Source organism: Ciconia boyciana, chromosome 6 (genome assembly GCF_034638445.1).
Source record: "Ciconia boyciana chromosome 6, ASM3463844v1, whole genome shotgun sequence".
Classification (NCBI taxonomy): Eukaryota; Metazoa; Chordata; class Aves; order Ciconiiformes; family Ciconiidae; genus Ciconia; species Ciconia boyciana.
In genome coordinates, this window is record NC_132939.1 from 2,535,144 (window position 1) to 2,561,219 (window position 26,076).

Below are 26,076 nucleotides of genomic sequence, written 5' to 3' on the forward strand. Positions count from 1 at the left end.
GTGTCTGGCCGCTCTCCAGGGATCCCACAGCTTTCCTGGTGATAGATATCTTTTCTTGTGACCATTTGGCATTAATAAGTGGAAGGCTTATTAATCCTTTCTGTAGAGGCACTGGCCGATTCTAAGCAGATTTCATATACAAACGTTTTAGGGTACAGCCTGCACGCCCTAAGTTACTGCGTTCTGTTGCACGATCAAATCTTAGGCTTGGAGCAACGCTGGCTTCCAGGAGCTCAGACCCTTCTTTGCCTCGTCTTTCAATAGCACTGTGTTCTGACCTGGTCTGGAAAAGCAGGGGAAGCAACCCACACAGTTAACCATCACATGTTTTAATTCACAATGCTTATTTGCTCTCTAGCCGACTATCGTATCTTGTTGCTGAAGGATAGCGTAGAATAAGAGACCACCTCCTTCAGTGAAAGTAAGAAATGCCTCCAGTCCTGGTGCTGTTGTACTTCTCTCCAGCCCCAGCCATAGTTTAGAGGAGGCACAGACAAGGGTGCTCTGTTTTTGCCTGCTGCCATTAGCCTGAAGGAGCTGACAACAGTGAATATCTAAAAAAGTCTTGCGCCTCTCCTTTTCTCTACCCATGCTCCCTACACAGGCGATAGGAACGGAGACTGAAGTGAAAGGACGTGCATCACTTCTGTACCAGTGAGAATCACTTTGTGCTGCCTTTAGGCATGCTATAGGTTTCCTCTCTTTCTGCCTGGTCTTACTGCTGCACAAGGACTTCAGCCTATGAAACAGTCTTTGCCTGTGGTGTGGGGTGACGAAAGTCAGAAATGAACGGAATGTTTTCCTAAGACTTGCTAGTTTTATTTAGTTTGGTTCAAAATAGACCTCTGACAAGGATAATAATAAATGTTAGCAAGACACTGCGTTAAGGTGGACCTGAAGCTCATTGCTTGTGATGTGGGAAAAGTCTACCATGACACTTTCCGTGCTGAGTTCTTTGAATTTCAGGATTTTAATCCTGTAGGCGTGTCTGCATGGCACGTTGGATGCTTTAACCTTTGTAATGCTAAGGGTGTTCCCTCTGTAGCCTGCCTGTCCCTTGTCACCACACACCTGGAGGCTGCTGTCCTGGTGCTTTTACTGTGGTATCCACCTGCCCTGATCCTCAGGGCCTTGCACAGATGCATTCTGATGAGTTTTTCTGTCTGTTATGTCTGATTTCTCCTAAAAATTGATTACCATGGGTAAGTGAATCATCCTTTCTTACCCTATTTTTTTACCCTTTGCCTTGTAGCTTTTAGTTTATAACTTTAGGACCTACTGGATAAGAAAGTAGATAAAAAATTCACATATCCAATAAATATTACTTGGAGGTTACATGCGCATGGAGCATGCAATTCTTGCATCTCATCAAGGGTGCTCCACTCAGTGCTAACATCATCTCGGGCAGGAGCAAGCAGTAATGAGTTTAAGTGGGTTTTGATGAAAACTGTATTGTTACTGTTGGAAAACCGCTCTGTGGACTCCCTGCTCCACTGGAGAGGACATCCAGAAGAGGACAATTGTCTGGAAGACTCCATTGCTTCTGTTCCTGGGCTGGTCCCAGGAAGATGGTTTTCCTTCTCTCTTTTTTCCTCTCTTTCTCGCCTTGTTTTGCTTGTGGTGTTTTTTTTTGTTTGTTTTGTTTTTATTTGTTTGGGATTTTTGCTTTGGGTTGGGTTTTTTGGTTGGTTTTTCCCCCCTAAAATAGCTTTGAGGTCCCTGTATGCCATAAATTGTGGATTCAGCTAAAAAAAAAATAAATAATTGTGCATAGAAGCCTGTCTCAGCTTTCTTTGTGCACCATCCTTTGCAAAATCATCCTATAAGCAAAATGAATCCATGCAGGTTCATAGGAAGAAACCTCGCCAGCAAATCAGTTATCTGTTCAGCCTGGGGGGTTTGGGGCTTGGTGATGTGAAATGTTGAGCAGCCTCATTGACTGAGCGGCGCAGTAATGACTTCTACACCAATTACTGCATCCTGAAAGGGAAACGTACATAAGACCACCTGGTAGAAAGAGTATACAGGAATTTAGTGTTAAAATTGTACTTAGAGAATTCCGAACGCAATGAAGTGAGAAATTATATCTAAAGAAACATAAACTCTTAGCATCAGTGAAAGTCACGGACCCTTGTCAGGAACATACATCCCTGCCTTTTTTTTTTTTCAGCTCATCACTTCCCCACCTTTTCCATCCTGTACATCTTTCGATAAGAAAGCACAATCAAGAAGGTGAACAGAAGGAGATAGGGTAGATAACATGGCAAAATATGTTTAATTTAGGTACAATTCTAAGACACCTCTAATTTATTTCTTCTTCGATGCTGTTGCATGATGTATCTATTGATACTCTGCTTTTCTGCTGGTAAATATAGTGTCATTTTGCTATGCATTACTTGAATTTTCAGGCTACAGCTCTGAAGCAAGGGCTCTAACTATGAAAGTCAGGCTCTTCTAAGCTTTATTTGTTAAGAAATACTGTAGTACTGTCCCCACACCAGATCTTGGCTCGTGCCAGTCATTGTGCTGGTCTGGTGGACGAGAAAGAGGAGAGAGCTGCTTTCAGCTCTGCGATTCCATGTGTAGACGAAAATCCCAAGGGAAATCAGGCTGGCTGTCAAATCTGTATTGACTAGCTCTGCATGGCAATAAATTGCTGCTTTGATTTGTTATCCCCTAAAGATTTCCCAGTGAGAGGTCCACGTTTAGTGAATGTCAACTTCTGCACTACAGATCTTTCCCAGTCATCTTTGTGGAACCTCTACGCAGTGGTTCATGGACTCCAAGCAGCCTGCAGACCTCGGTTTGAAAATCATTGCATATAAAGATCTATTACTGCTTTTCAGCTGTAATTTATAGCATATCTGTTGGATTATGTGAATTACTTCAACATTTCCACTTCTGGTAGCAGTTCAGAACAATGACCCAGCAGCATCTCTTGCTCTGTTGCTTCTGCAGCATCAAATCGTGTACAACTGTAAATTGGTGAATCCTAATGATTTTCCTGTTCGTAGCAGCTGAAGATCTGGTTCTTTAGATTCATTGACTGTGCTGAGAGGGATGGTAGCTCTCCTTTGAGTCAGGAGGTTGTACTGTAACCCTCCAGAGGTCCTTCGCAAACTGTATTACTTTATAATTCTATGTAGAAGAAGATTGCAAAGCTGAAGAACAGAGAGATGTCTAAGAAGATGGAGAGGGCCACTGGGCAACACAGAGAAAGGAATAAGAAAACATACTACAAATGATTATTTTAGGATGCATTTCTTCAAGCTTCACTAATGATATTTTACTGTTAGAAAGTAGGGGGGATCCACTGCAAAGCCAGTTTTGTTGAAAGGAAATTAATTTGCAAATTCGTGAAATATTTTTACTTGTTCAGTGTCCTCATTGAAGGTTGCGTCCTCTCTGTCCACAGCTAGATTCAAAGCCATGACTTCTTTGGATTTGTAGAGATAAAGATATGTATTATGGGTAACTCACAGTATTGTCTGATGGTCATAGTCCATCAGGTGACTGCTCCACAAAAGGAATGTACTAGTGTTACCGAAATTGGCGGTTATTTTATATACAACAAGCTTTATCAGTCAGTCCATGGAAGTTCATACTTCAGAGCTGATGACTTTAAGCAGTGGATAATCTACACAGGGCTGGCTACATATGCAAACGCTGGGCTTGGATGGTATATTTGCCTGAGCATGCCCTCCCTCCTGCGAAATGAACTGGTAAGGAGGTGGGTACGTTTTGGAATCGGCTCTTGTACCTGTTAGATAGACATAGACGTAAAGTCTGCACACAGAACTCCTCACCTGGATATTTCACATAGATACTTGTGTAATAACGTAATGACAAGTCATTGAAAGGTGCCTATCAAAAAAAACCCCAGCGCTATCATCTTCTTGCAGCGCAGCCTGTAACGCTGCTAAGGCTTTATGCGGCACTTGTTCTAGGTTTTGTTTGGATCCTGCGGCCCAAACCAGCCACGGCAATGAGAGGAGAACAGACTCTCTTCTGTGGCCAAGTAGGTGAAAGGCTGCATTTGTTGCATGGTGTGGCTTTAACGGCACAAAGAGCTTGTGTAAGGGACATAAAAGCCCTGAGTTTGATCAGGTAGTCACGAGATGGGGGGGAAAAGTGAGAAACACGACAGGAAAGAAAGCGTGGAAAAGGAGATGTAGAGAAGTGCAAAGCGGAAGAGTTTTTGTAGGGGGAACACATAGAAAGGGTATGTCTGCTCTTCAGGGTAACGTAGAAATATGTGAGCTAATGAGTAAGTGAAGGACATCTTGCTGGGTTAGTCTGGAATGGGGAAAAAGCAGGGCAAATTGGTAGTTCAGGTATCTTTACGCTGTGTCATGCATTGATTTGTTAATGTAAAAGAAACTGAGACCCTGAGGAAAGAGTTTTAAAGATGTAGTAGAAATCACGATTTTTGTGTTTGACGTCTCATCCCTTTCTTGAGTTTTATGTAGAAGTCGGTAGGATCAGATAAGATTCTTTTAATCTGCCTTTTAGAAAGGATTAGAGTCTCCAGTAATACCTGGAGGATGACTTTGATAGCAGCACCCAGCCTGGCACCAGCACATGGAAATGCACTGCAGCTGCACAGTAGTCCTCACGGATGTGGGGAAAATCCTCCTTTTTCCCCAGTTTGAAAAGCATGAGATGCATCACTGGCCATTTGGTAAGGCCGGATGGCTCCGTGGCAGGTGGTGGGAAAAGGAGGCGGCAGGAGAGAGCAGCGAGCAAGGGGTGCATAGGAGGGAGACGGAGCAGGGATGTGAAGGGGAAAAAGGGGATGGGCTAAGACAGAAAGTGGAAATTGAGGATATTAGGAGAAAAATAGAGTGAAGATCAGATTTAGCTGCATCTTTATAGACTTTTAGCTACCTTTAGTTACTCTGCCAAGGAAAAATACATGTAAGGAGAGAAAGGATGCCAGGCTTTCCCTCCCTTTCACTAGAAGGAAAGGCTGAGGAGCTCTGAACTTGGGTTGAGATGGGTGAATAATAAATTCAAACACAGTGGGAAACAACTAAATGACATCCTGACTGGGCTGGGGAAAGGGGTTCTGGAGCATGGAGCCTGAGGTGAGGGAACCCAACGGTTAGGTAGGGATGCTGTGGCAGCACCACTTTAATTACAAAAGTGAAGTTCTCCATCCCTTCTTTCTGTCTCTCCGCAGAAACAAATTTCTAGTGCTTGGGAAGCATCAGCTAATGGCTCTGAGGAGGAAACATCCTTGCCCATCACTGTATAGAACAGATGGGTGCATGAAGGATGATGTGGTTCGGTGTATCGTCAAGATTTATGATTCTGCATATCATCAAGATATATGATTCTGCACCAGAGGAAGCTGATTTGAGCAGAAAGACACCCAAGACGCTGAAGTAACGAGCAGTAATTTATCCAAAGGTAAGCAATAACTACTGTGTATTTCACTGGATGAAGACTGGATCCTTGGCTTGGGCTTTCAGGAGGGAGCATTCTTCCCCTGAAGAAAGAAAAAACAATCATCAGTTCCATGAGGATATCACGGCTCTTCAAAAGAAGAAGAAACTGCATCTTCTTTGAGCATCTGAAAACTTATGTGTACCCACAAGGAAAACTCCATTTGCCTTTTTCAAGAAAAGGGAAAAACCTTTTTCCTCACGTTAATAGTTAAAAATGGCATCCCAGGCTACAATAAAATATCTTGACCTCATTTCTATCTGGAAAGTAGCTTGGGAATAGTGCTTCCATTTTCAAAATGATTTAGGCATCTTAAACTATGTTGTTCTCAGGCCAATACGAAGCCCTCAGGAAGGTTGGCTTGTTAATAATACTGTTTCTGAGCTCCCAGTGCTCCCAGTTCAGAGTTTAAATGTTCCTTACTGATACATCTGGCTGCTGTTGTCTCCTCATTGCCTTTTGTTCTTCTGCCAGCCACCAAGAAAGCTTTTTAAGAGCAGATATTTATACAGCGCTTTGTAAAACAGGGCTGTGACAAAGGCTTTTAGGTATTAAAATATGAAACGAATAAATAATAATTATGAAGGAGAGTGATAGTTTCATACCAAACTTAACAGTCTCTTACCACCTTTGGAGTCCTGCTGTGTTTCCACATCGGTCCTGGTAGAACCATTTTATTGCCATCCGGGTCCGTGAGATTCCTTAGTGGACAAAATGTTGTTTGTGTAAATGTATTTGTTAACTTGGATGTTTAGTTACAGTTGCATGAAGACTGGGGATGTGGGAGTTTCAGGATGAAACATGGGTATAGAATATGCAACGTTAAAGTGCAAGGAACCCCCCAGAAATATTTCCAGTGTTGATTAACATGTTCTGAGTCTATCTGCAATTTTTTAGGATACAAAAAGAAAAAAAATAAAAATCAGGAAATTACTTGCTTATGGAGTGGAAGTATCCCTGTAGAGAGGAAATACCAGAACCAATTGATTTTTAGTCTAGGAGAGACCTGTAAAACAAAACCCAATAAATATTTTGTAAATCAAAACCAGACAAATTAAACTTTTAAGGCTCAAAATTTTAATAGTTGAGCAGAATATATGCTAAGAATGCATTATCTTCAAGTCAAGGCTACATGCTTTTCTGAAGCACGTTTTAATCCAATGCTGCTTATCGTGGTAAATAAATTATTTTCTCTTCCTTATCATATAGAACATTAGACCATTAAAAGCCCCCTGACCTTTAAAAATCTGTGAAAAGGAAGAAACGTGAATGTCTTAGAGTCACTGTTAAATCTTCTTTCTATTTCCATTGCATTTGAGTGTAACTTTAATCAGAAAAATGCCTATTGAAACACATAGTTTTTGATATAATTTTTTTCAGATATTCTGTATAGTATTGGTCATTTTGCTTCCTCTGCTCTGTTACATAGCTCATGATCACATGCTACTAGAGTTGGCTAATTAAGTTGATATACTTAAAACGAAGACAAAACGCTATCAAAGATGTGTTTGATAAATTTTATGCTGACATATTGTAGCGTCTTGAGTTGGCGACACTTTTTCTAGTCATGGGACAGTGGCTGAGAGCTGACTAACTTTACACAGCAACCGACCAACAACGAAACAGAAATTCCCATTGTGCTGCCATCGTTGGCATGAATTTCACATTCTGCAGCGGATCTTGGGTTGGCCGTGTGGGATTATCAGGGTCAAGGCACAAACTGGTCTGGATGCCAAGGAAGCGGAGTACATAATCGCACTTGTTGAGTAGAGAAAGCAGCAGATGTTGCAATTACCCGTCGGGACAAGAATAAGGAGAGAAATGCTCTGTTCTTAACGCTGCCTTGTCAGTATAATCTCATTTGTAATAATTTGTAATGAAAAGTCCATCCCACTGATGTTCTCCTGTTATCATCAGATTCTTTCTGTTTCTCTTTACTCAGATTTTGCTTTCAAATGTGAAAAACTCGAAACAATTACTGCCTTCCTCCCTCAGTTACGAATCCTAATTTACCTCTTCTGGAGGACAAAAAATATGCTTATTTTTAGCTCAGCAACCCCATCCCTTATGTATAGTGATTCCTGGTTGCTTTTTCTGGCGAGATGTAAACTCCTTCCAAATCACAATCTTCCTCCGGTAGTCCGCACTATGATATATTCATTCCTTCCCTCTGTCATGTATATTTTTGCATCTAAATTTTAACAGTCAGTTGTTAGGGCAGAGTACCAGAGCAAATACTCCATGCAGTTAATACGGGCTGAAGAAACAGCCCGTATTATATGCAAAACCCAAGAATTCATTGTCGGTATAAAGTGTTAGCAATCCAAAAAAATAGTTGCAGGTACAATACTAACTCATTTAGTCCAAATTATTCAACTAGTACAGCTCATTCCCAGTAATGCAACAGCTGACAAGAATAAAGGAAATATTTCTAGCATCTACCCCTTTTTCTGGTGTTACGCTAACCCTTCCAATGCACCCGTGGATCCTAAGCCTGGTGCGGGAGTGGTGTTACAGTGAGCTCTCAGGAGTTTCAAGCTCTTCCCTGCGAGGAGTATGATGCTAAAATCAGTGGTTTCCTCCTCCATTTGCTTCATCAGCGTAGCTGTTTTAATTGCACTGGCGACAGCCTATATCTTGTAAATCTTCACGCCGCAATTCCCATGCACGCTGCATCTTAAGCTTTTCTTCAGCTGAACAAAAGCTAAGAACTGATTCTTCTTTTAGACTTTGCTATTTTAAACTGATTTTCAGCATTTGTTAGTTTTCCTTTAAAATCTCCTATTTTCTATGTGTTCAGAGCCCACCATCCATTGTTCTAACTCATTTTCCCCTGCTTCAAGCTGGTAAAATAAAGGCTGCCATCCTTTCAGTCCATCTCCTCTATTTATCTGTATTACCGGTTTGGTCGTCAGATGCCTGGGTACGTCGTCATCCCTCATCACCCAGGTCACTTAGTTATTTGAAAGTATGTTACAGCCAAATCACAGTAGTGACATAAGGAGTTTTAATATATTTTCTCTGACTTTTGGTGATCTCCAGTCATCTAGGCTGTTAAGAATGAATTGCAGCCAGATCACAAGACTTGAATCAAAGAGCGTCACCTACCTCCCTTCGGATTTTCAGCGATCCTTGATAGCCTAGGAAGCTGGGTCACAGCTAGATCTTGATGGTAAGGAGAAATGGAGATGGGAGTAGTGGAGGTAAAACAAGGAGTCAGAACACTGAAAAGAAGAAATGCTGTTGGAAGAGCAGAGTGGCCAGGTCTGCTTTTACCTAGCTAATTGTCTTCCAGCAAAGACTGACTCTCTGTTAATGCCAACAGTCGCATTAACTGGATGCAGGATGCTAGTGAGCATATAATGGCAGCTGGTTTTCCCTTGCAGTCTTTATTACAAAGATCTCATTCTTGCCTCTCTGAGACCCATTGAGATCCTGAGTATGGCAACCATACTCAGGAGAACCAACCGCTGTTGACAACAGGCAGCTTGTAGCAGGGCACGCAAACCTTCGCTGCTTAGAGTTGGATGCTTCGAGTAGCCTCCATGATGTCTTATCCTGGGCTGAATCATCTAGTGAGGGGAAAAGAAACGGAGCCACAGATTTTTATGTCAGCAAAAGCTCTGAAGGTGATTCCAAGGACTGCTATATGATTTGTCTTGGAAAATCTGTTAATAAGGTGTTAACATCCCTTATAGCTTTTGGTCCTGCTGAAATCAGAGGAGGCATATGAGGGGAAGAAGACTGCAGTTTATCAAGCTCAGTGGTGCTTTTTGGCTATTGTTAAGGTCCCTTAAAACAAGTTTCCAAAGGTTTAACTTGTGTAGGAAGATAGACTTTTTTTTAAATGTGGTGTACAGAAAAAGAAAACTGACCAGTACCCCCCCCCATATTCATGACAAAAGAGTCAAACTCAAAATATCAACTAAATTTAGGGTAATTATTCTTTTGTGCAATAGATAATCAGAAAAAATAGAAATAGAAATAATTACTGCACCGTTCTGAATATAACAGTTAAATTTAAAAAGATGCTAAACATTTATTAATGTCTTTTATGGTTATGTTTGTGAGACGGTCAGCAGCCAACATACAAAACAACTTAATTTTTGCTCAGATCAGGAGAGAACCTTTTCTTTCACGGATGGCAAACGGATGGCAAATGCGTAGAAGCAGGGATGCCTTACTCGATGCATTAGCTGTGGCATTGCTGAAGGGAGGGAACTAAAAGATGTTCGATCCAGTGTTTTGCAGGCATAGAATTCCAAGCTAGAAAGACGTGATGTAGCAATCAGGTGATGTTCGGAACAAGAAGGGATGCAGTCTGGTGGGTCTTTGTTTCTATGGTTACATTCAACCGGAATTGCTGTAACTAGGTCAGATTGGAAGGTGTGAATGAAAACAAAGAGATTCGGAATTGGTAATGAGAGTTCAGAGAGAAGACTCTTGCTACTAGGGGAAGCAAGAAGGGAGCTGAATGTGGAACCAGGCATTTTAATGAACATTTGTAATGGGTATGTATGAAGTCCCACACAGACGGATGTGTCTGTTTTAGCATCATTCGCTCTTCTATCGTTCTTCAGTAGTCTGCTGTATGAAGGATCATCCGCAGACCACCACCAAGCAGGCGTGTTCTGTGCTATACCTGCGGTGGGTGACACCTCTCCTCCCTCTGGCTGCATATCCAGGCAGCAGCAGCCAAATGTAGCCATAGGAAGGGAAGAAGCCCTGGCAGCTGGAAGGGAGAGGCAGGACAGACGGGAGAGTGGCAGAGATTTGCTGGAAAGGGGAAACAAAACCAAGGCCAGGGAAGATGAGGCATCCTCAGCCCAGAAGTGAGGAGAACCAGGTTGTAAAAGTGGTCTCCTCTGTGGATGGCTTGGGTCCTTGGCCTTTTCTGCTTTCTCCAAATCCTGTATCTGGCTCATGATATAATTTTCCAGGCTGTGTCTTCACCTGGCACGTAACATTGACCACCAAGCCTCTGCCCTTTCCACCTAGCAAGTCATCGAGGACCGGCCATTTGGTATGTCGACCCCTTTCCCACCTTTCTTACCTCCTCAGTGCAGGACTTGGCATTTGCTCAGGCTGAACGACTTCAGGTTCTTGTCAGCCTGCCCATCTTCCCTGCCCTCCAGCATATCAACTGTGCCCCCCAGTTTGATACGATCAGCAAATCTATATGAAGGGGCATTTATCCTGTTTTCCCGGTCGGAAGTGAAGGCATTTAAATAGCCCTGGCACCAGCTTCAACACCTTTTGGAACGCAGCTTGTAACCAGCTACATTTTGAGCAAGCCAAGATGATGAGGTCTACAGGCTGCCCTCAAATATGTTCAAAATAATTTCGTCCTGTGCCTACGGCTGCACCAGCGGTATATTACAGCCTGTAATTTATTACGGTCTGGACAGCTGAAGATGCCAGGCAGCTGCCTGTTGCGGGGGCCCGAAGTTTCCTCCTCTTCCGTGCTTTCCATCACCAAACCCCGCCGTATCTCCGGGCGCTGCAGCCTCGCAGCACGGCGGGGCTGCCCGGGGCCCGCCCGCACCCGCTGCCGCCACGGCCCCGCCGCCAGCTCGGCCCGCCGGCCATGGCGCCTCCCTCCAAGGGGCGGGCGCAAGGCGAGCGGGGCCCAATGGGCGTGGGGGAATGGAGGGGAGGCGGGGCCTGAGGGCGCGGGGAGCCAATGGGGGACGGGTCAGCGGGCCGGTTTTCGAGAGGGAGGAGCGCGGAGGGGGGGGCTCGGGCGGCGCTGGCGGGGAGGGTCCGGCCGGCGCGGAGCCGAGCCGAGCCGAGCCGAGCCGAGCCGAGCCGAGCCGAGCCGAGCCGAGCCGAGCCGAACCGAACAGAGCCGAGCCGAGCCAAGCCGGGCCGGGCCGGGCCGAGCCGAGCCCAAGCATGGAGGACCCCGAGGGTCGCCGGGCGCTGCGGCTCTTCACCTGGGAGGAGATCGGGCAGCGCAGCGGCCGGGGCCCGCCGCCGCAGGAGCGCTGGCTGGTGATCGAGAGGAAGGTGTACGACATCAGCCGCTTCTGCCGGAGGCACCCGGGAGGCTCCCGGGTCATCAGCCACTACGCCGGGCAGGACGCCACGGTGAGCGGCGGCGGGGGGGTCCGTCCCCGGCTCTCGCAGGGCGTCCCGGGGAGGGATGGAAGGGGGTGCTCGGGGCAGGGGGTCACTCGGGACAGAAACACGGCGGCGGAGCCGGGGCGAGCGGCAGCCGGAGAGGGGCCAGGCGCTGCGCAGTGAAGAGACGGGTACTCGGGCGTGTTATACGCGTGTAAGGTGTTCGCTCGGGTGTGCAAAGACCGGTGCCGAATGCAAGCTCTTTCTGGGTCCTGGATGGCTGTTTTTACGAAGTAACTTTGTTGAAAGAATAGCTAAAACGTGGGCAAACAGGGCGTCCGCAACTGGCCGTAAATCTAGGGAAAAACCCCAATGATTTCTGCACACATGCAGCAAATAAGAATGCTCTTTTTATACTAGAATACTATTCTAGTATAAAATACTATCTTATATAAGCATATAAGAATGCTATCTTATATAAAAATTCTAGTATAAAATGCTATCTCTAGTATATCTCTATGAATCTAGTATATGAATCTAGATCTAGATTCTAGATCTATGAATCTAGATTCTATCTCTATGAATCTAGTATAAAATGCTAGTATAGAACAGCATTTTTATACCTGGCTAGCCACAGGCCAGAACTGAGCAGAAACACCCAAGGTATTGATAGTGACACTGCTGTGTGCCCAGATAGACTTATTTTTTGCAGGTATACGAACGCGTTCAGCCTCCTCGAACTTTAAAAACCCAGCACAATGTTTCCAAGAGATGGCACTAGTGCAAAATACTACTGAAAGTCATATTTCAGTCTTTTTTAAAAAGAAAAAAATCATACATGTCTGAATGCCAGTGACTTGCAAAGCAGAGTAAACGTTGTTCGAATTGGCAGCAGGATGTGGGGTAATTTTGTCAGCGTATTATTTCCTTCTTTTGTCGGCTTATGTCTTTCACGAAAGAAAATGCATTTCTCCAAATGTCAGTATTTAGACCCAAAGGCAGGTATGGGATGTTGAAGCTACCTCAGGAGTGGTTTTGATGGACTATGTTTCAGTCCAGTTTAGTCCCTGACCAGAAAGGATGGAACTTGAGATCTAATGCTTTCCTTAACTTCATCATATGCATATAACGTAAAGCTGAAGATAATACGTGAATGTACACATGCTTCATGAGGTCAGGAAGCACACGTGCATTTTGGAAGCCCCGTTGGCGTTGTGTGCTCAGAAGCGGGTCGGTCACGGTGGCCAGCACGTAGGGCTGAGCACAGTCAGATGGTCAGATTGCAGCCGACTGCATTCTGTAGGCGTTATCGTCTGTGTCGCTGCTGGGTGCAATTGAACTGCTGACCGCTCGGGAACTCGAGCCAAGTAAATTCCAATTTTTCTAGTAGTTTTGTCCTGGAAATGAAAAGCATCAGGCTCCTCAAAACCAGAAAACAGTGGAAAGTAAAGAAAGAGCACTCATTTGCTGAATGCCGCTAGAGTGTTCTGATTTCTAGAAGGTGCAATCAGCGATCCCTTAACCTCCTGTTAGGATTGCACCGCCAGGTTTTACAGCCTCCATGGAAAGGATTGGTCTAAATGCGTGGTACCATCCTCCTCTGATCTGCCCACATACTCCTCCCTATTTTTTCTCCTCTTCCAATGAGAAAAAGCGAATTAACATTCCCCTCTTCTCTTTCCCTCCTTTATTCACATAAGCCTGAGCAGAGAGGATGCTACATCTGAAGCACAACAGGGCTGACCCAGAGCTGCCAACATCAGCTGGTTTTTTTTAACCCCTTTCTTGACTAGAGATCTTTTAAAAGGATAATTTATTTTAAAAGCATGCAAATATGAGCTAGTAATTATAGTGCTGACCAGTGCATGGTGCAGGATGCTTCCTGATGCATCAGTGGGCAAATATTGTCTCAGAAAAGAAAAAGCATCCTTAGGCTGAGGGAGATTGTAAAGTCTATGCTAATTTGGACCCAGGGAGAGAAATATGCAAAAGGAGGTAAATGGGAGATCTTCAGTAGGAAGTAGGTGTCAAAATGCCATGTGTGCTCAGGGGATTTGTAATCTAAATATAGGGATAGAATCTACAGCGATGTGGTTTTTTCACCTGGCTTCCTGGTTGTCATGGAGATTGACATTATATTTAAATGATAAAAATAACTGATTTCCCTAACAGGGATCTTTTGAATGGTAAAGAGAAAAAAAAAAGGCCTTTTCATGGGACTCTCAGAAATGTGGAGGGGAACCAGGTGAGGACAGGAGACAGGTAGCAAGAAAACAAAACTCTTCTAGGAAGATGTGGCAGGGTGGGCATTGGAGATTGCCGAGGAAGCATGTCTGGAACAACGTGGGGCTTTTGAGAGGTTGGTGTGGGTCACCAGGAGCTGCCATCACCTGTCTGTGTCCTGCTTGTCCCATTATTTTTCCCAGTTCAGCTAGCTGATTCAGTTTTTGTGCTAACATCTTGCCCTTCTCCTTAGTCAGACTTTCATTTCAGGATATGGGGCCTGAGGGAAAGTAAGATGGAAGCTAAAGACAAAATAGAGACAGAGGAGTATGTGGTGGAGATGATATATCTTGAGGTTCAACAGGATATGAAATTTTCAGATTCAGCAGTAAGAGAGCAGTGAGCCCATATTTCTTGGTGACCTGCACTTAACAGCATCCAGGTAGAAAACGATACAGAGAATTCACCTTCAAATGATCGTTTATGGTGTGAAGAAAGCAGTAAGATTTGTGGCAGTAAAATCTGGTTCAGCCAGCTCAATTAGTTGGGTTGCTTTCTGCTGAGTCCAGGATATCATGAAATACATTTCTTTTGCTGCCACCTGAAGGGTCATTTTTCTCATCCTGTTCCTATATCTGTATTTCAGGATCCTTTCATAGCATTTCATCTTGACAAGGCACTAGTGAGAAAGTACATGACCCCACTCTTAATTGGGGAACTGGCACCAGATCAACCCAGCTTTGAGCCCAGCAAGAACGTAAGTATCTTAAAAACTTGGTATTTGGGTGGAAATTGTGCTATTTAACATCTCTTACTGGCAGCCAGAATTCCCTGTACATAAAATGATTGTATCTCCTAGAATCACTGCATCAGTCTGAAGCTTCCCCTTGACTTCATGTCATTATTAGTAGTCTTAGTGGAGATTTGTCTCCAGGTGACCCTCAGCTTTTCCCCATTGCCACAGTAGCTCCTTGAGAGGGGAAACTGAGCTCCTCTTAGAGTTCCTGAGGCATTTTCAGACCAGCAGATACTCTTGGGTCTCCCCACAGAAAAAGCTGGTAGAAGATTTCCGTGAACTCCGTGCAACCGTCGAGAAGATGGGGCTTCTCAACCCCAACCACACCTTTTTCATCCTGTATCTCTGTCACATCTTGGTGTTGGATGTTGCAGCCTGGCTCACCATCTGGTATTTTGGAGCATCGACAGTGCCTTTCCTCTTCTCTGCAGTGCTTCTAGGCACTGTCCAGGTAAGCAGCTAGGCAAAAAGAAGCCCCAGAAACACCAAAAGCCAGCTCTTTGAGACTTAGGTTCTCATTGCTATAAGCACAGGAGAAATCTTATCTTTGTGGACTTCCCAAAATCCTGCTTCTCCCTGGGTTCCACCGAAAGGGCAAAATTACAGTGCCACGGCATGCTTCTTTGGTAGAGCAGGCTTTGCCCTGCTTTTTCCTTCCCGTAGTCCGTCAAAGCCCTCCTTATTCCCAGCCTTCTTCATACAGTGAAAGCCATGCTGCACTTCTGAGGTCCCTTGTGCCAGAACTCCAAGGCACTGTGCAGGGGCCAAGCCACCGTGTTCCCATGGGAACTTGCAGCGAGTTAGAGGAGAGGGCAGAGCAGCTCTCAAAGCCCCAGCTATTTCTCCTGTGGCCAGCTGATCCCTTTGGAATTACAAGTACTCAGAGGAGGCAGCAGCAAGCTGCTCCTTAAAGGAGACTTTGTTGCCGATTTCAGTGCAGTTTTGGAAGAGAATAAATGCTGTTTCTGAGCTCCATGACTTTTTTTTTTCATGATTTTTTCCTGCCTCATGAAAACAAGTATCTGAGACTAAAAGTCATTAGGGAAAGTCTGGACTGCATTGGTATATAGTAAAAGAGAAGTGTTTGGCTTGGGTCTTAGTAGTGGAAATGCTCTCGCTATCCAAGGGTATGTTGCGAGGAGCATGGGAGTGGGAGAAGAGAAGGCCCTTTTCCGACGCAGAGACTCCTGACTCTTCTTTTTCCCCAGCAGCACTGTTTTCTTTTTTTAATTCCAGGCCCAGGCTGGCTGGCTCCAGCATGATTTTGGACACCTTTCAGTCTTTAGCAAGTCCAGATGGAACCACTGGGTGCACAAGTTTGTGATCGGCCATCTGAAGGTGGGCATTCAGTGCTGAGAGGGACTGCTAGAGCCTTGCCCGGGATGCTCTGCAGTCAAAACCAATCTCAGTATAAGGAGAAAGCAAATGCAAGGAACTACTGGGGAGGGAGGACTAAGGGCAGAAGATTTAACTTCTTTACAGCACTCTCTTCTCATCCCTTCCTGCAGGGAGCACCAGCCAGCTGGTGGAATCACCTCCACTTCCAACACCACGCTAAACCCAACTGCTTCCGAAAGGACCCCGATGTTAACATGCACCCCTTATTTTTTGCTTTGGGAAAAACACTCTCTGTAGAGGTGAGACCTGGTGAAGGCTGGGAGGTTACAGCGTTGGGATTCAAATTTGGAAAGCTGCAGAGAGCTTGGAGACTAGTGACCAGCTGGTTTGGTCAATGAGCTGTCTCAGTATTTCAGAACTTTGGAGAAGCTGCAGCTTGGCATTAATGGCCTTTGAAAAACAAGAAGAAGAAAAGATCCTGACGCATCACTAGCTTCTATATACTTAATGTTGCAACTGGTTTTTTTAATGTTTTTTTGCCCTAATACAACCTTGCCATGGGTTGAAATTTCCTAAATTTATGCTGAAGGTTTAAAAAAACCCACCAAAACTGCTTCTGTAAAACGAGAAGTATGGCCAGAAAATGGTTTGAGTTGACCCACTATTTTATATAGTGCTACTTTGCCTTCCGCTAGTCCCTAATATACCTTCGTAATACTTCAATACGTCTGAGATTTTTATGTTCTTAAAATCTCAATAGAAGTTATTTTTGCTATGTTTTAAAATAAGAATGCAATATTTGTCACGATTACAAGTTCATATTTCAAAGATGAGAGACTTGCAGTTGTATGAAGGTAAGATTGCAAGTCGTTCTCTTTACCAAGATCAGCTTTGACTAATTGTAGTGTTTTGGGAAATGAAGCAGTGGATCACAAGCAAGGGCTACCTGGAACTTTTACAATTACTGATCAAAGAAGCTAGTTCAGTGGTCTCAGTCTGACAGTGGCTGTCAGACTGGGTCCCGTCTGGAGTCCAACTTTATTTCTGGTACAACTCTGAAATTAATTGAATGGCTTTAGCATTTGTTATTGCTTTAGCATTTGTTATGTTATGTAACCTTAAAAAAATAGTTACATAAATTCATAGTGTCACCTGGCTTAAATGCTCTGATTTGCTTTGAAATTAAGGGAGGGCTGCTATTCGGAATTGGTTTGTACATGTACAGGGATATAATGGAGTTCCTCAAGGAAGTCAGTGACGTGATCTGTTATGTTTATACAGTGAAAAATGAAAAATTAGCAGTCTTGGAGGGAGGATAATCTGTTCATCCATGTTCCTGTGGACACAGTTTAATGTCTAGATGCTCCTTTCTCTGCTTGGGAGACTAATTGCAAGTAGGTGGGAGTTCTACACGCTGTCATCTTTATTAATAGTATCATAGGTTTTTCCTTTTTTCTGAAGCTCTGTATTGGCAGCGAACTGTCCTCATTGCCTCATGTGGTTTTTGGTTTAAGTGTTGTTAGGCAGCTGTGCCCTCTGTAGGGAAAGAGCTTCCAGTGCACTTTGCTGTCTGTGGTGCAAGGGACTATCCAGCCTCTTGTGCGTCCAAGGCAGGGATGAAAACTTATCATAGCAGTCACAGACTGAAGTTCCAGGGGATGATGAAGCCAGTGGCATGGTGGATGCTGGCACGGTTTGATAGGACATCTCTTTCAAAGGTTAGGAGGTATCTAAGTATGCATTTCTTTGAAAGCATAGGTAGGAGCGTACGCACAGATGTCTTTAGCTGTCTTCACGGCCTGAGTAATTTGCTTATTTTAACAGCTTGGTGTACAAAAGAAGAAATTCATGCCTTATAACCACCAGCACAAGTACTTCTTCATCAGTGAGTAACCCTACCCTGTTGCAGTTGTATGGACAGCATTCACTCAGCCCCTTCCTTTTCCAGTCCATCTCACTGGGATAAAAGGGCACAGTTAATGTCTCTGCAATCTGTTTCTCCACTCTAGTCGGTCCCCCAGCTCTGGTGCCTCTTTACTTCCAGTGGTACATATTCTACTTTGTGGTCCAGCGGAAACAGTGGGTGGTAAGTCAGCTCCGCTTTGCTAATGGTGACTTCTTGTTTTACGGATACATTTCAGTGCAAGAAATTACTGGGAGGAACTCTGAGCTCTGTATCTCTGTGGCGAGGGGTGTGGGTATACGATCTGGGACATAACGTTTGCTGGGGGAGAGAGGGTACCTTCCACGCAGCCCTTCTTCTCTGTAAAAGATCTGTTCACAGTTGGGTATCCAAAGATGTTCTCTGATGTTCTGGGTCCGTCCGGGGTGTGTGAGTGTCTGGAAGCATTCCTTCTTCTGCAGAGTTGATGTTCATACAGAACTTGTCCTTCAGGTAGCATGAGAGTCTAGTTTAAAGTAGAAAGGGTCATTCTGACCACTCTTTTTTGTTTTCCCAACCCAATACATAAAAACTTACGGGCACAGAAAAAGGGGAAAAGTAGCAGAAATCGGAGGGGTTGGAGGAGGATTCAGTGCACCTCCATTTTGCAAAATGATATATTAAAAATCAAGTAGCTTTCAGGTAGCCTAAAAGGGAATCCTCACAGTTCAGTGTGAAGCAGAATAGGAGATGTATAGTAGACTTTCAGAGTTGTTAGGAAGATAGTTTGTTAGGGGAAAATGTAGGACTTTGAGGAACAGCATGTTTTTTAGAGACTTTAGGAAAAAATGCAGGAAAAAGATGTCTCTTCTCTGAGATGTGGGGGTTAGAGACAAGGCATCTTGCTGTTTTATTCTTGCCTGGGAGGTGGGACAGTCAGGAGAAAATGAACATGAGGGAAATAAGAGTTTGCAAGAAATGTGAAGAAGAACAAAAAAGGATGAGGTGGAGGTAAACCAGAGGTCTTTATTCTTTTAATTTGCTAGGGTTTTGGTTTTCTCACTTCTTGCTTTCTCTTTAGATCCAGAGGAAAATGTGATGCTTTAGAGCGTATCCTCTCTAGTGTTTGCTCTGTGCTGGGCTCATGAGACCAGGGTAATTCCTGAGCACAGGAATGGCTGGGGAGTGGCTGTGTGTCAGACTGCTTTGTGCTGGGGCCGGGGACAAAAAATCTGTCAGTAGAAGGTATTATGGAAGGTTTTAAAGGGAGTGCCACATAGAGTGGATGGTAAATTCAGAAGCCAGTAATTCTTCCTCTTAATGAAGTTTTATCTGTTCCGTATACTACAGGACCTGGCCTGGATGCTGACCTTCTACATCCGATTCTTTCTCACCTACTTGCCCTTGCTGGGGGTGAAGGGTATCCTGGGGCTTCATCTGTTAGTCAGGTATCATTCGACTTACAATTCCTCCATTTTCTTTACCCAGTTCCTCTTGATCCTTCTCGTCCGCTTTTCTTCAGCCTCCTGCTTATCTTTCTCATCGGCTCCCTGTTCTTCTGTCTCCTTATGCCTTTTCAGCAAGACAGAGGTTGTTGTCTGTCAGGCATGTGTCTTTAGAAGGTGGAAAGTGTCCGTGTAGAAGGTGTGTGTAGGTCTGATCTGCTGACCAGATGTTGGGGTTCCTGGTGTTCATTTTACCAAGCAACGACTAGCTTGTACGTGCACAAGTGTTTTGTACTGACTCGTTATGGCATAGGTGTGAGATCGGTAATGGTTTTGTGTGTGTTCGTATGCGCAGGTTTATAGAGAGTAACTGGTTTGTCTGGATTACACAAATGAATCACATCCCGATGCACATCGATTATGATAAGAATGTGGACTGGTTCTCTACCCAGGTAAGACCTTCTTTCCAGAGACCTGTGACTTCAAAGGTGAGAAGTTATATTTCTGGGTATGTCATGCCCAAGAGAGCTGGTCACAGAAGTGATGGGAACTGTGAGAGGAAAAGGTAAGCAGCTTGTCCTCACTGGGTGAAGTGAGCGATTAGTGCAAAGAAAGAAGGTGCAGAAGTAGGATGGAGGCTTCAAATGCTGAGCACAGATGCAAGGAGAATAATAAGAGATGCTACAATGCTCTTCAGATAGAGAGCTTTCTGTGCATGAAGGATGCAGATCTCTCGTGTGCTCTGTCTTATTTTAGTTCTGAAGCCATTACACAGTTTTTTAAGTGAGGGAGGTGAAAGTCATGGTTGCTATGGCTTATCTCACTGGGGAAGTCAAGTCTGTTCTCCTAAATTATGTCCCTAACAATCGTATATCACAGCATGGCCGTCTTGTGTTGACTGGAGATAGCCCTTGAAGTTGCTGTATTCAGCCGGAAGGCATGTGATGATAAGGAACTTGTACCTGCTTACTGTTGTGTTTGGCACATGTAAGAGAAGGGGCATTCCTAAAACAACACTTAAATGTTACTGTTTTTTCTCTCAGCTCCAGGCAACCTGTAATGTTCAACAGTCCTTATTCAATGACTGGTTTAGTGGACACCTGAACTTCCAAATCGAGCACCAGTGAGTTGAAGCATGGGTCGGGGATGTGGGGGAATTTCAAGGAGTGCTAGTTACACTAGGTCTGAAGAGCCTACAAGGTCCCTGTCTCTCTATCAGCTAGTACAAGAACAAAAGATAATGTGAGTAAATGTTGTGCTTTTTATATGGGGATGGAATGGGAACTCCAAGAAACTTTTTGGAGCACCGGTGGGCACCAACACCACATATGAGTAGCATGGCACAGGAGTGAGAATTACCAGCCTCCTGGTTAGTACAGATACTGACTGAAGTGAAATAAGAGGGACCACTACAGAGCACTAATGGTTATGGGCACAAGGGGAGGCTGAGGCACTCCCAGGCTTAGGCACAGAAGAGGGGCAGGAATTCTGTGGGGTGATGATGGATGCCGTTGAATCACCATATTCTTTTTCCACAGCCTTTTTCCTACAATGCCTCGACACAACTACTGGAAGGTGGCCCCTTTGGTGAAGTCTCTGTGTGCCAAACATGGTATTGAGTACCAGTGCAAGCCATTGCTCACTGCCTTTGCAGACATAGTGCAGTATGTATCAACCTGCTGCATTCCCTAAGGGAAAGGTTTTCCAATATTATGGAGTGAACAAGCGAGGGACGTGGGAAGGGGAGGGGCAGCCAGTTTGGATCACAGAAGTTCTGTGAATAGCTGCAGATAGTATAGATGACTATGAAAGGGTTTGGAAAACTTCAGCCATGGCACTGGTTTCAGAAGCAGCAGACAGAAGGTGTCAGTAGGAATGACCTAATGGAGAGCTCCTTTTCTTCAGCTCTGAAGAGTCAGAGGTCAGTAGGATGCCAGGTCTGGTGCCTCTGTCTCCCAGCTATGTCCCAGGGAAAGAGGTGTTTTCATAAAGATGAGTTTGAACCGTCATTCATTCCTTCTTTTTTCTTCCTTTCTTCCCCTCCTTGCCCCCCAGATATTTCTTATTTCATTGAAAATCATGTGGCTCTCTTCTGACATGCTTGCTCCTTTTGTTGTCATTCTAATTAAGTTGTTTGCTTTAGCCTTCCAGTCTTTGAGGTAGCCCCAGTGGTTTGGTTCTTCTTCATCTTTCCAAGGAGCTGTAGTCTACATTGCCTTGCCTCTGAAGATCTCTGAGCAACCTGATCGAGTTGAAGATGTCCCTGCTCATTGCAGGGGAGTTGGACTAGATGACCTTTAAAGGTCCCTTCCAACCCAATCTATGATTCTATGATCTCCTTTGCTTAATCTATAGATGGGAATTCTTCCCACAAGGCTCTGTTCACTGGATGCTGTATTTCCTTACCTTGTTTCTAAGGAAATCTGGTTCTCTCTTGGCAGCTCTTTGAAAGATTCGGGGGAGCTCTGGCTTGATGCCTATCTACATAAATAAGCAGCAGTGGATCCTTACAGAGGAATTCCCCACCCTTGTTGCCTCCTGTGGTGGTCACCATGAAGATACTGCACAGAGGAGAGAGAGCTGCCTAAGCCAGAGGTGGGGAGATGGCGCAGCTGAATTCCATTGATGAATGTGATTAATATGATTTTTTAAAAGAGGTGTTCTTAATTCGTCTTGTGCTTCTTTCATTCCTCTTTTCTGGTGCTGAGTAATGGGGAAAAGCTGACTGGAGGAGGTTCTGTTCCACCAAGCTGGAGGCAGCTTTGGGACTGGGAACAGATTCCTTTCTGTCTGCTGATACTTCGTTTGCTGAGTATATAGGAGGGAAGTCTCTTATCTAACATAGGCTTTTGTGAGGTGGCTCTCATTATGAATGTAGTAAGAAAGTTGAGACAGTATGAAATCAAAGAACATGGGAGTTAGTGAAACGTGGAAGCAATAAGGAATTGTGTAGGTACAGTATTTTCAAATACCTATATGTAATTAACAGTGGCAACAGAAGTGCCCAAACTAAGGGGCAGTGGGGAGCATGTGAGAGCCCAAACCAATTCATATGCATATGGGTGAGGTGGAGAAGGTGCAGGCAGCGGTTCTGTTGGAATAAGCATGCGGAAAAAGATCTAATTGGAGTCCTAAATTGAGGCAGAGAAACAGGAGAGTGGGGGTTATTCCCCAAGCATGTAGATGTGAGAGCTCAGCATGCTATATTCTGTGGGAATGCTGCCCTCCACATCTCTTCTATGGTGAAGGCCTCTGGGTTTTTTGCCCATTTGTAACCTCTCGTGGAATCTCTGCAAGTGGCTTCCCCAGTGCCATACTTCTGAGTGTTACTGAACCCCTTACTGAAAGTCAGAAGGGACAGAAGTATGGCACGTCCGTACTCGGGATCCCTGCAAGGGTGACTAAGGAAGCAAAAGGGTAATCAGTCTGTGGGCACCTGAAACTTTGCTCTTTTTTGAACCTCTGAACTGATGAGTGATTTGTTAAGCGGAGAGAACTCATGACTTCTGGCCCATGGAGCACGAGGTGTTCCTGCCTGAGCTGCAGACAAATTTAATGAAGTTGTAAAAGTGTTAGGGGTTGGGGTACTGTTTAAATGCATTTAACTTTTCCATCGGCAGAAGTCAGCAGGCTGCATACCCGTAGGCACACATCAGCCAATACATTGCTGGTCTTTCTCTATTGGATGATGTGCCTTCAAAACACACCCCGAGAGGGCATGTCCTGTGTGATTTATTGGAATACCAGTCAGCCTTACTGCATTTCCTGGTGTCTTTTCATTTACTACACCAACACTACGGATGCCAAACCAGGATATAGCACCTGGCATAGCACTAATGAAGATGGCTCCGTCACCCTGGTACCTCGGTGATAGGTGGCTTAGTCTCCAGAAGGAATGGGTTGATTTTGAGGAAGATATGGTGCTTTTTCTGATCAACATCCAAAAAGAGGATGGCTTGTGAGGGAATGGAAGAAATGCATCTTCCCAGGCCAAGGGCGTTGTTAAGCACAGAATAAAATTGTAATGGAAATAATAAAATAATCATTAAATCATTGATACTTGTTGGTAAAGACCATAAAGAAAATGGGCCTTAGTTACTCTTTTACCTTGTTTTTTCCTGCTCGGTTTCTTTCCCTCTTATTATTAGAACTGTTGGTGGAGGAAAGTCTAGTAATAAAATTCCTTGTCTTACCAATTATTGCTGTCATCAGAGTAAAATATGTCTATGCAAGAGTCTGCGCTCTCTAAAACATGGAACCAATGCCTGTCCATAACTCTCATAAAACTCAGCACTTGTATTTTGGAGGAAGGGAATCAGCTTGTGTGAAGTATGCAGTATAAACAATTAACCGAAATTAATCCTACCAAAACAAAACCATACAGCAGTTCTTCCTCCAGAATGAGGAGGAAAGGAAAAAAATAAGATCTACCCCTGACTTCTGGAAGTTGCATTACTTTATATGTAGGAAGGTACACATTTGATGAAATCAAGAGCTGTTCTGTAAGGACTTAAATTCAACAGGCAATCAGCTCTTAGATAGAACTTCAGTGGCATTGCCAGAAGTTCCCCCTGACCTTGGAGTGTTGACCCTAAACCACAAAGGGCCAGAAGTCTTCCTGTGCTAGTCAGGAGAGCTATTTAACATCTCGGCTCCATAAGGAGCTCCAGTCCCCAGGCTAGGCTCTTCATATGCACGGAGAAAGCTGGACAAGTGGGGAGCTGCCTAGGCTAGGCAAGAGAGAACACTGAAGGCAAGGAAGTCTTCAAAAATCCTCTAGAGACATTCCATCTCCTTAACTCAAGTTTGACAACTGTGAATTTTGTCCATTGGATAAAACTACACAGACTGTCCTGGTAGCAAGAATGCTTCCATCTCACGTTTTGGCCCTAATTGCCAGGTGTGAGAATAAAGTTCACTCCTCTCTTTCTGTGGCCCGGTGAACCTTTAATTCGGACATGCAAGTAGAATGGTTTCAACAGGCAAGAAAAGTACTCTTCCTCTTTTGTCAGGGCAGGTTTTCAATCATCTCTGATAAAAGAGGGAACAGCCTAAGCTTCTCTGGTTGCTGGATACTAGTGCTCTAGTCATGAAGATACTATAAAAGTACAAGTAGTTCCAACATGTTTTGAAGGAAGACAGCTAGAGTTCAGCTCAGTTCATGAAGCTTTGAAAGGACTTACCAGATGGATTGTGGCAAATGAGGTAAGTAGAAGAAATGCTGCTTGTAGGTCAAGTGGGCCATAAGTCTTCAGCAATGTTGAAGTGCTTGGTTTTGCCCAGCAAGTGGCTTTTTTTTTGAACGTCCAGAGTCAGAACATTCATTATTTGCATGTTTAATTTTGAAAACTCAAATAAATTTGAGCTACCCCCTGGGCTAGGATGCTTTAGGAGTTAACAGTTTTGAAGAGCATATTGTGTCTAAGTTCCACTCTAGTGCCTAAGACTTTGGAGGCTCTTGTGTTTTCTCTGCCGCAAAAAAGAGGAAACATCCACAATACAATTGCCTGACTAACCAGGAAAAATCACACGTATGAACTGATTCACAGTCCTAAAGGGTAAGACTGGAAGGGGACCTGAATCAACATAAGCAGATCGGCGTATGCTGAGTTTGCTAGAAGTTCTCCATGCGCACGACAGCTCAAGAGGAGAAATAAGCTGTATGACAACATCTTCCGTTTCTGTGATTACTCTGGGCTGTTTATAGTCCACACTGGCAGATTACCCTGAGACTTGTAATATTGAAATTTTACAACAATATTCAAATGCAAGTCCAAAACCCCTTTTAGGTTCTCTGAATGTGCATTGAGATACACCTGTTTTGAGCAACACCGGCCCCAAATTTGCCATTTAGTGGAAGCCCTTTGGCTTCACAGTTCAGCCTTAAAACATGGAACCTGGACATTATGAAATAGCCACAGGGTGGCAGTCAGGCATCAGAAGGGAAGGAGGACAGCCACCTCCCTGGGAACTGAAGGATGAGTGTTTAAATACTCCGGTCTTGCTATTATCCTACTTTTCTGTTCACTTAAAGGAAGTAAATATGAAATGAATGCACAGCTCAAAGCAACTTTTGGCTGATGTAAGAATGGAACTCCTAAAACTCACTAACCAAAGCATTATATCCCCATCTCACCCTCTGTAATAGGTAAGACTGGGTTGAAATAACCTTTGCCTGTAAGCAGGAATAGCTTGTTGGGCTTTTTTGCTTTTGGGTCTTTACTTTAGTTCAGCCTAAACACTAGGAAATGAAAGGTATGCTAAATATTTAGTACAGATGTAATAAACATAAAAATTCCTTCTCTCTGAAGATCTCTGCGGTGGATCAGATCATGAGGTAGGGGAGACTCATTAATCTTCTGCTGCGGGTAATTGTTCAAAGCCGAGTGACCACTAAGATGGTAGTTCTGAAGTTTTGTTTGTTGCATTCACGTACCCTGCACTTCCATGCTCTTTTTCTGCCACAGTTGTGGCACGTTAGGCAGTGACATATTTGAATTACATGGCGTAAGGAGAGATTTAATGAATAGGGTAATTGTTAAACCCCCCACCGGCACTGTAGCAAAGCTTATTTAGGGGATGAAGGCAGAGCATTGACACCCAAGGTGAAGCCTATTAGTCTTCAGCCTTTCCATGGGATTTGGATGTTGGGAGAGGATATAGTCCCCAAAGACGTTCAAAGGAGAACAAATTCATCAGGCGTGTGCATGGGGCCTTAAAAACTGCAGTCTGAGGTTCATAAGGCTTTGAAGATTATCCAGTTAAGTGGAGTATCATTGGACAAAGAGGTGGCTCCAGCCCAGAATAAATTGCTTTTTTCAAATCAGGTAGGACCATTTTCAGCAATGGAGTAGCTGGAATTATAAAAATGTTAAAACAGT

General features: G+C 44.1%; 1 protein-coding gene and 1 long non-coding RNA gene across 4 annotated transcripts in view; both read left to right on the forward strand.

Moving 5' to 3' along the window:
• Positions 1-8,305, forward strand: part of LOC140653715 (uncharacterized) — a 44,640-nt gene extending 36,335 nt beyond the window's left edge. For 2 of the 3 annotated variants that reach the window (XR_012043195.1, XR_012043194.1), the window contains one exon: positions 5,183-8,305. This is a non-coding gene — a long non-coding RNA (uncharacterized lncRNA). Of the gene's footprint in view, positions 1-2,170; positions 2,804-5,182 lie in introns of all 3 variants that reach the window. The other variant, XR_012043196.1, reaches the window with a different exon arrangement.
• Positions 8,306-11,241: 2,936 nt separating this feature from the next.
• On the forward strand, positions 11,242-21,867 carry LOC140653713 (acyl-CoA (8-3)-desaturase-like). The gene is made up of 12 exons (XM_072866095.1): positions 11,242-11,538; positions 14,381-14,491; positions 14,784-14,981; positions 15,767-15,868; positions 16,039-16,167; positions 17,693-17,753; positions 17,878-17,954; positions 19,101-19,198; positions 19,551-19,647; positions 20,239-20,318; positions 20,734-20,859; positions 21,637-21,867. The coding sequence occupies exons 1-12, from the start codon at positions 11,344-11,346 to the stop codon at positions 21,686-21,688; spliced, it is 1,326 nt and encodes a 441-aa protein (XP_072722196.1). The 5' UTR covers positions 11,242-11,343; the 3' UTR covers positions 21,689-21,867.
• Positions 21,868-26,076: the final 4,209 nt, after the last annotated feature.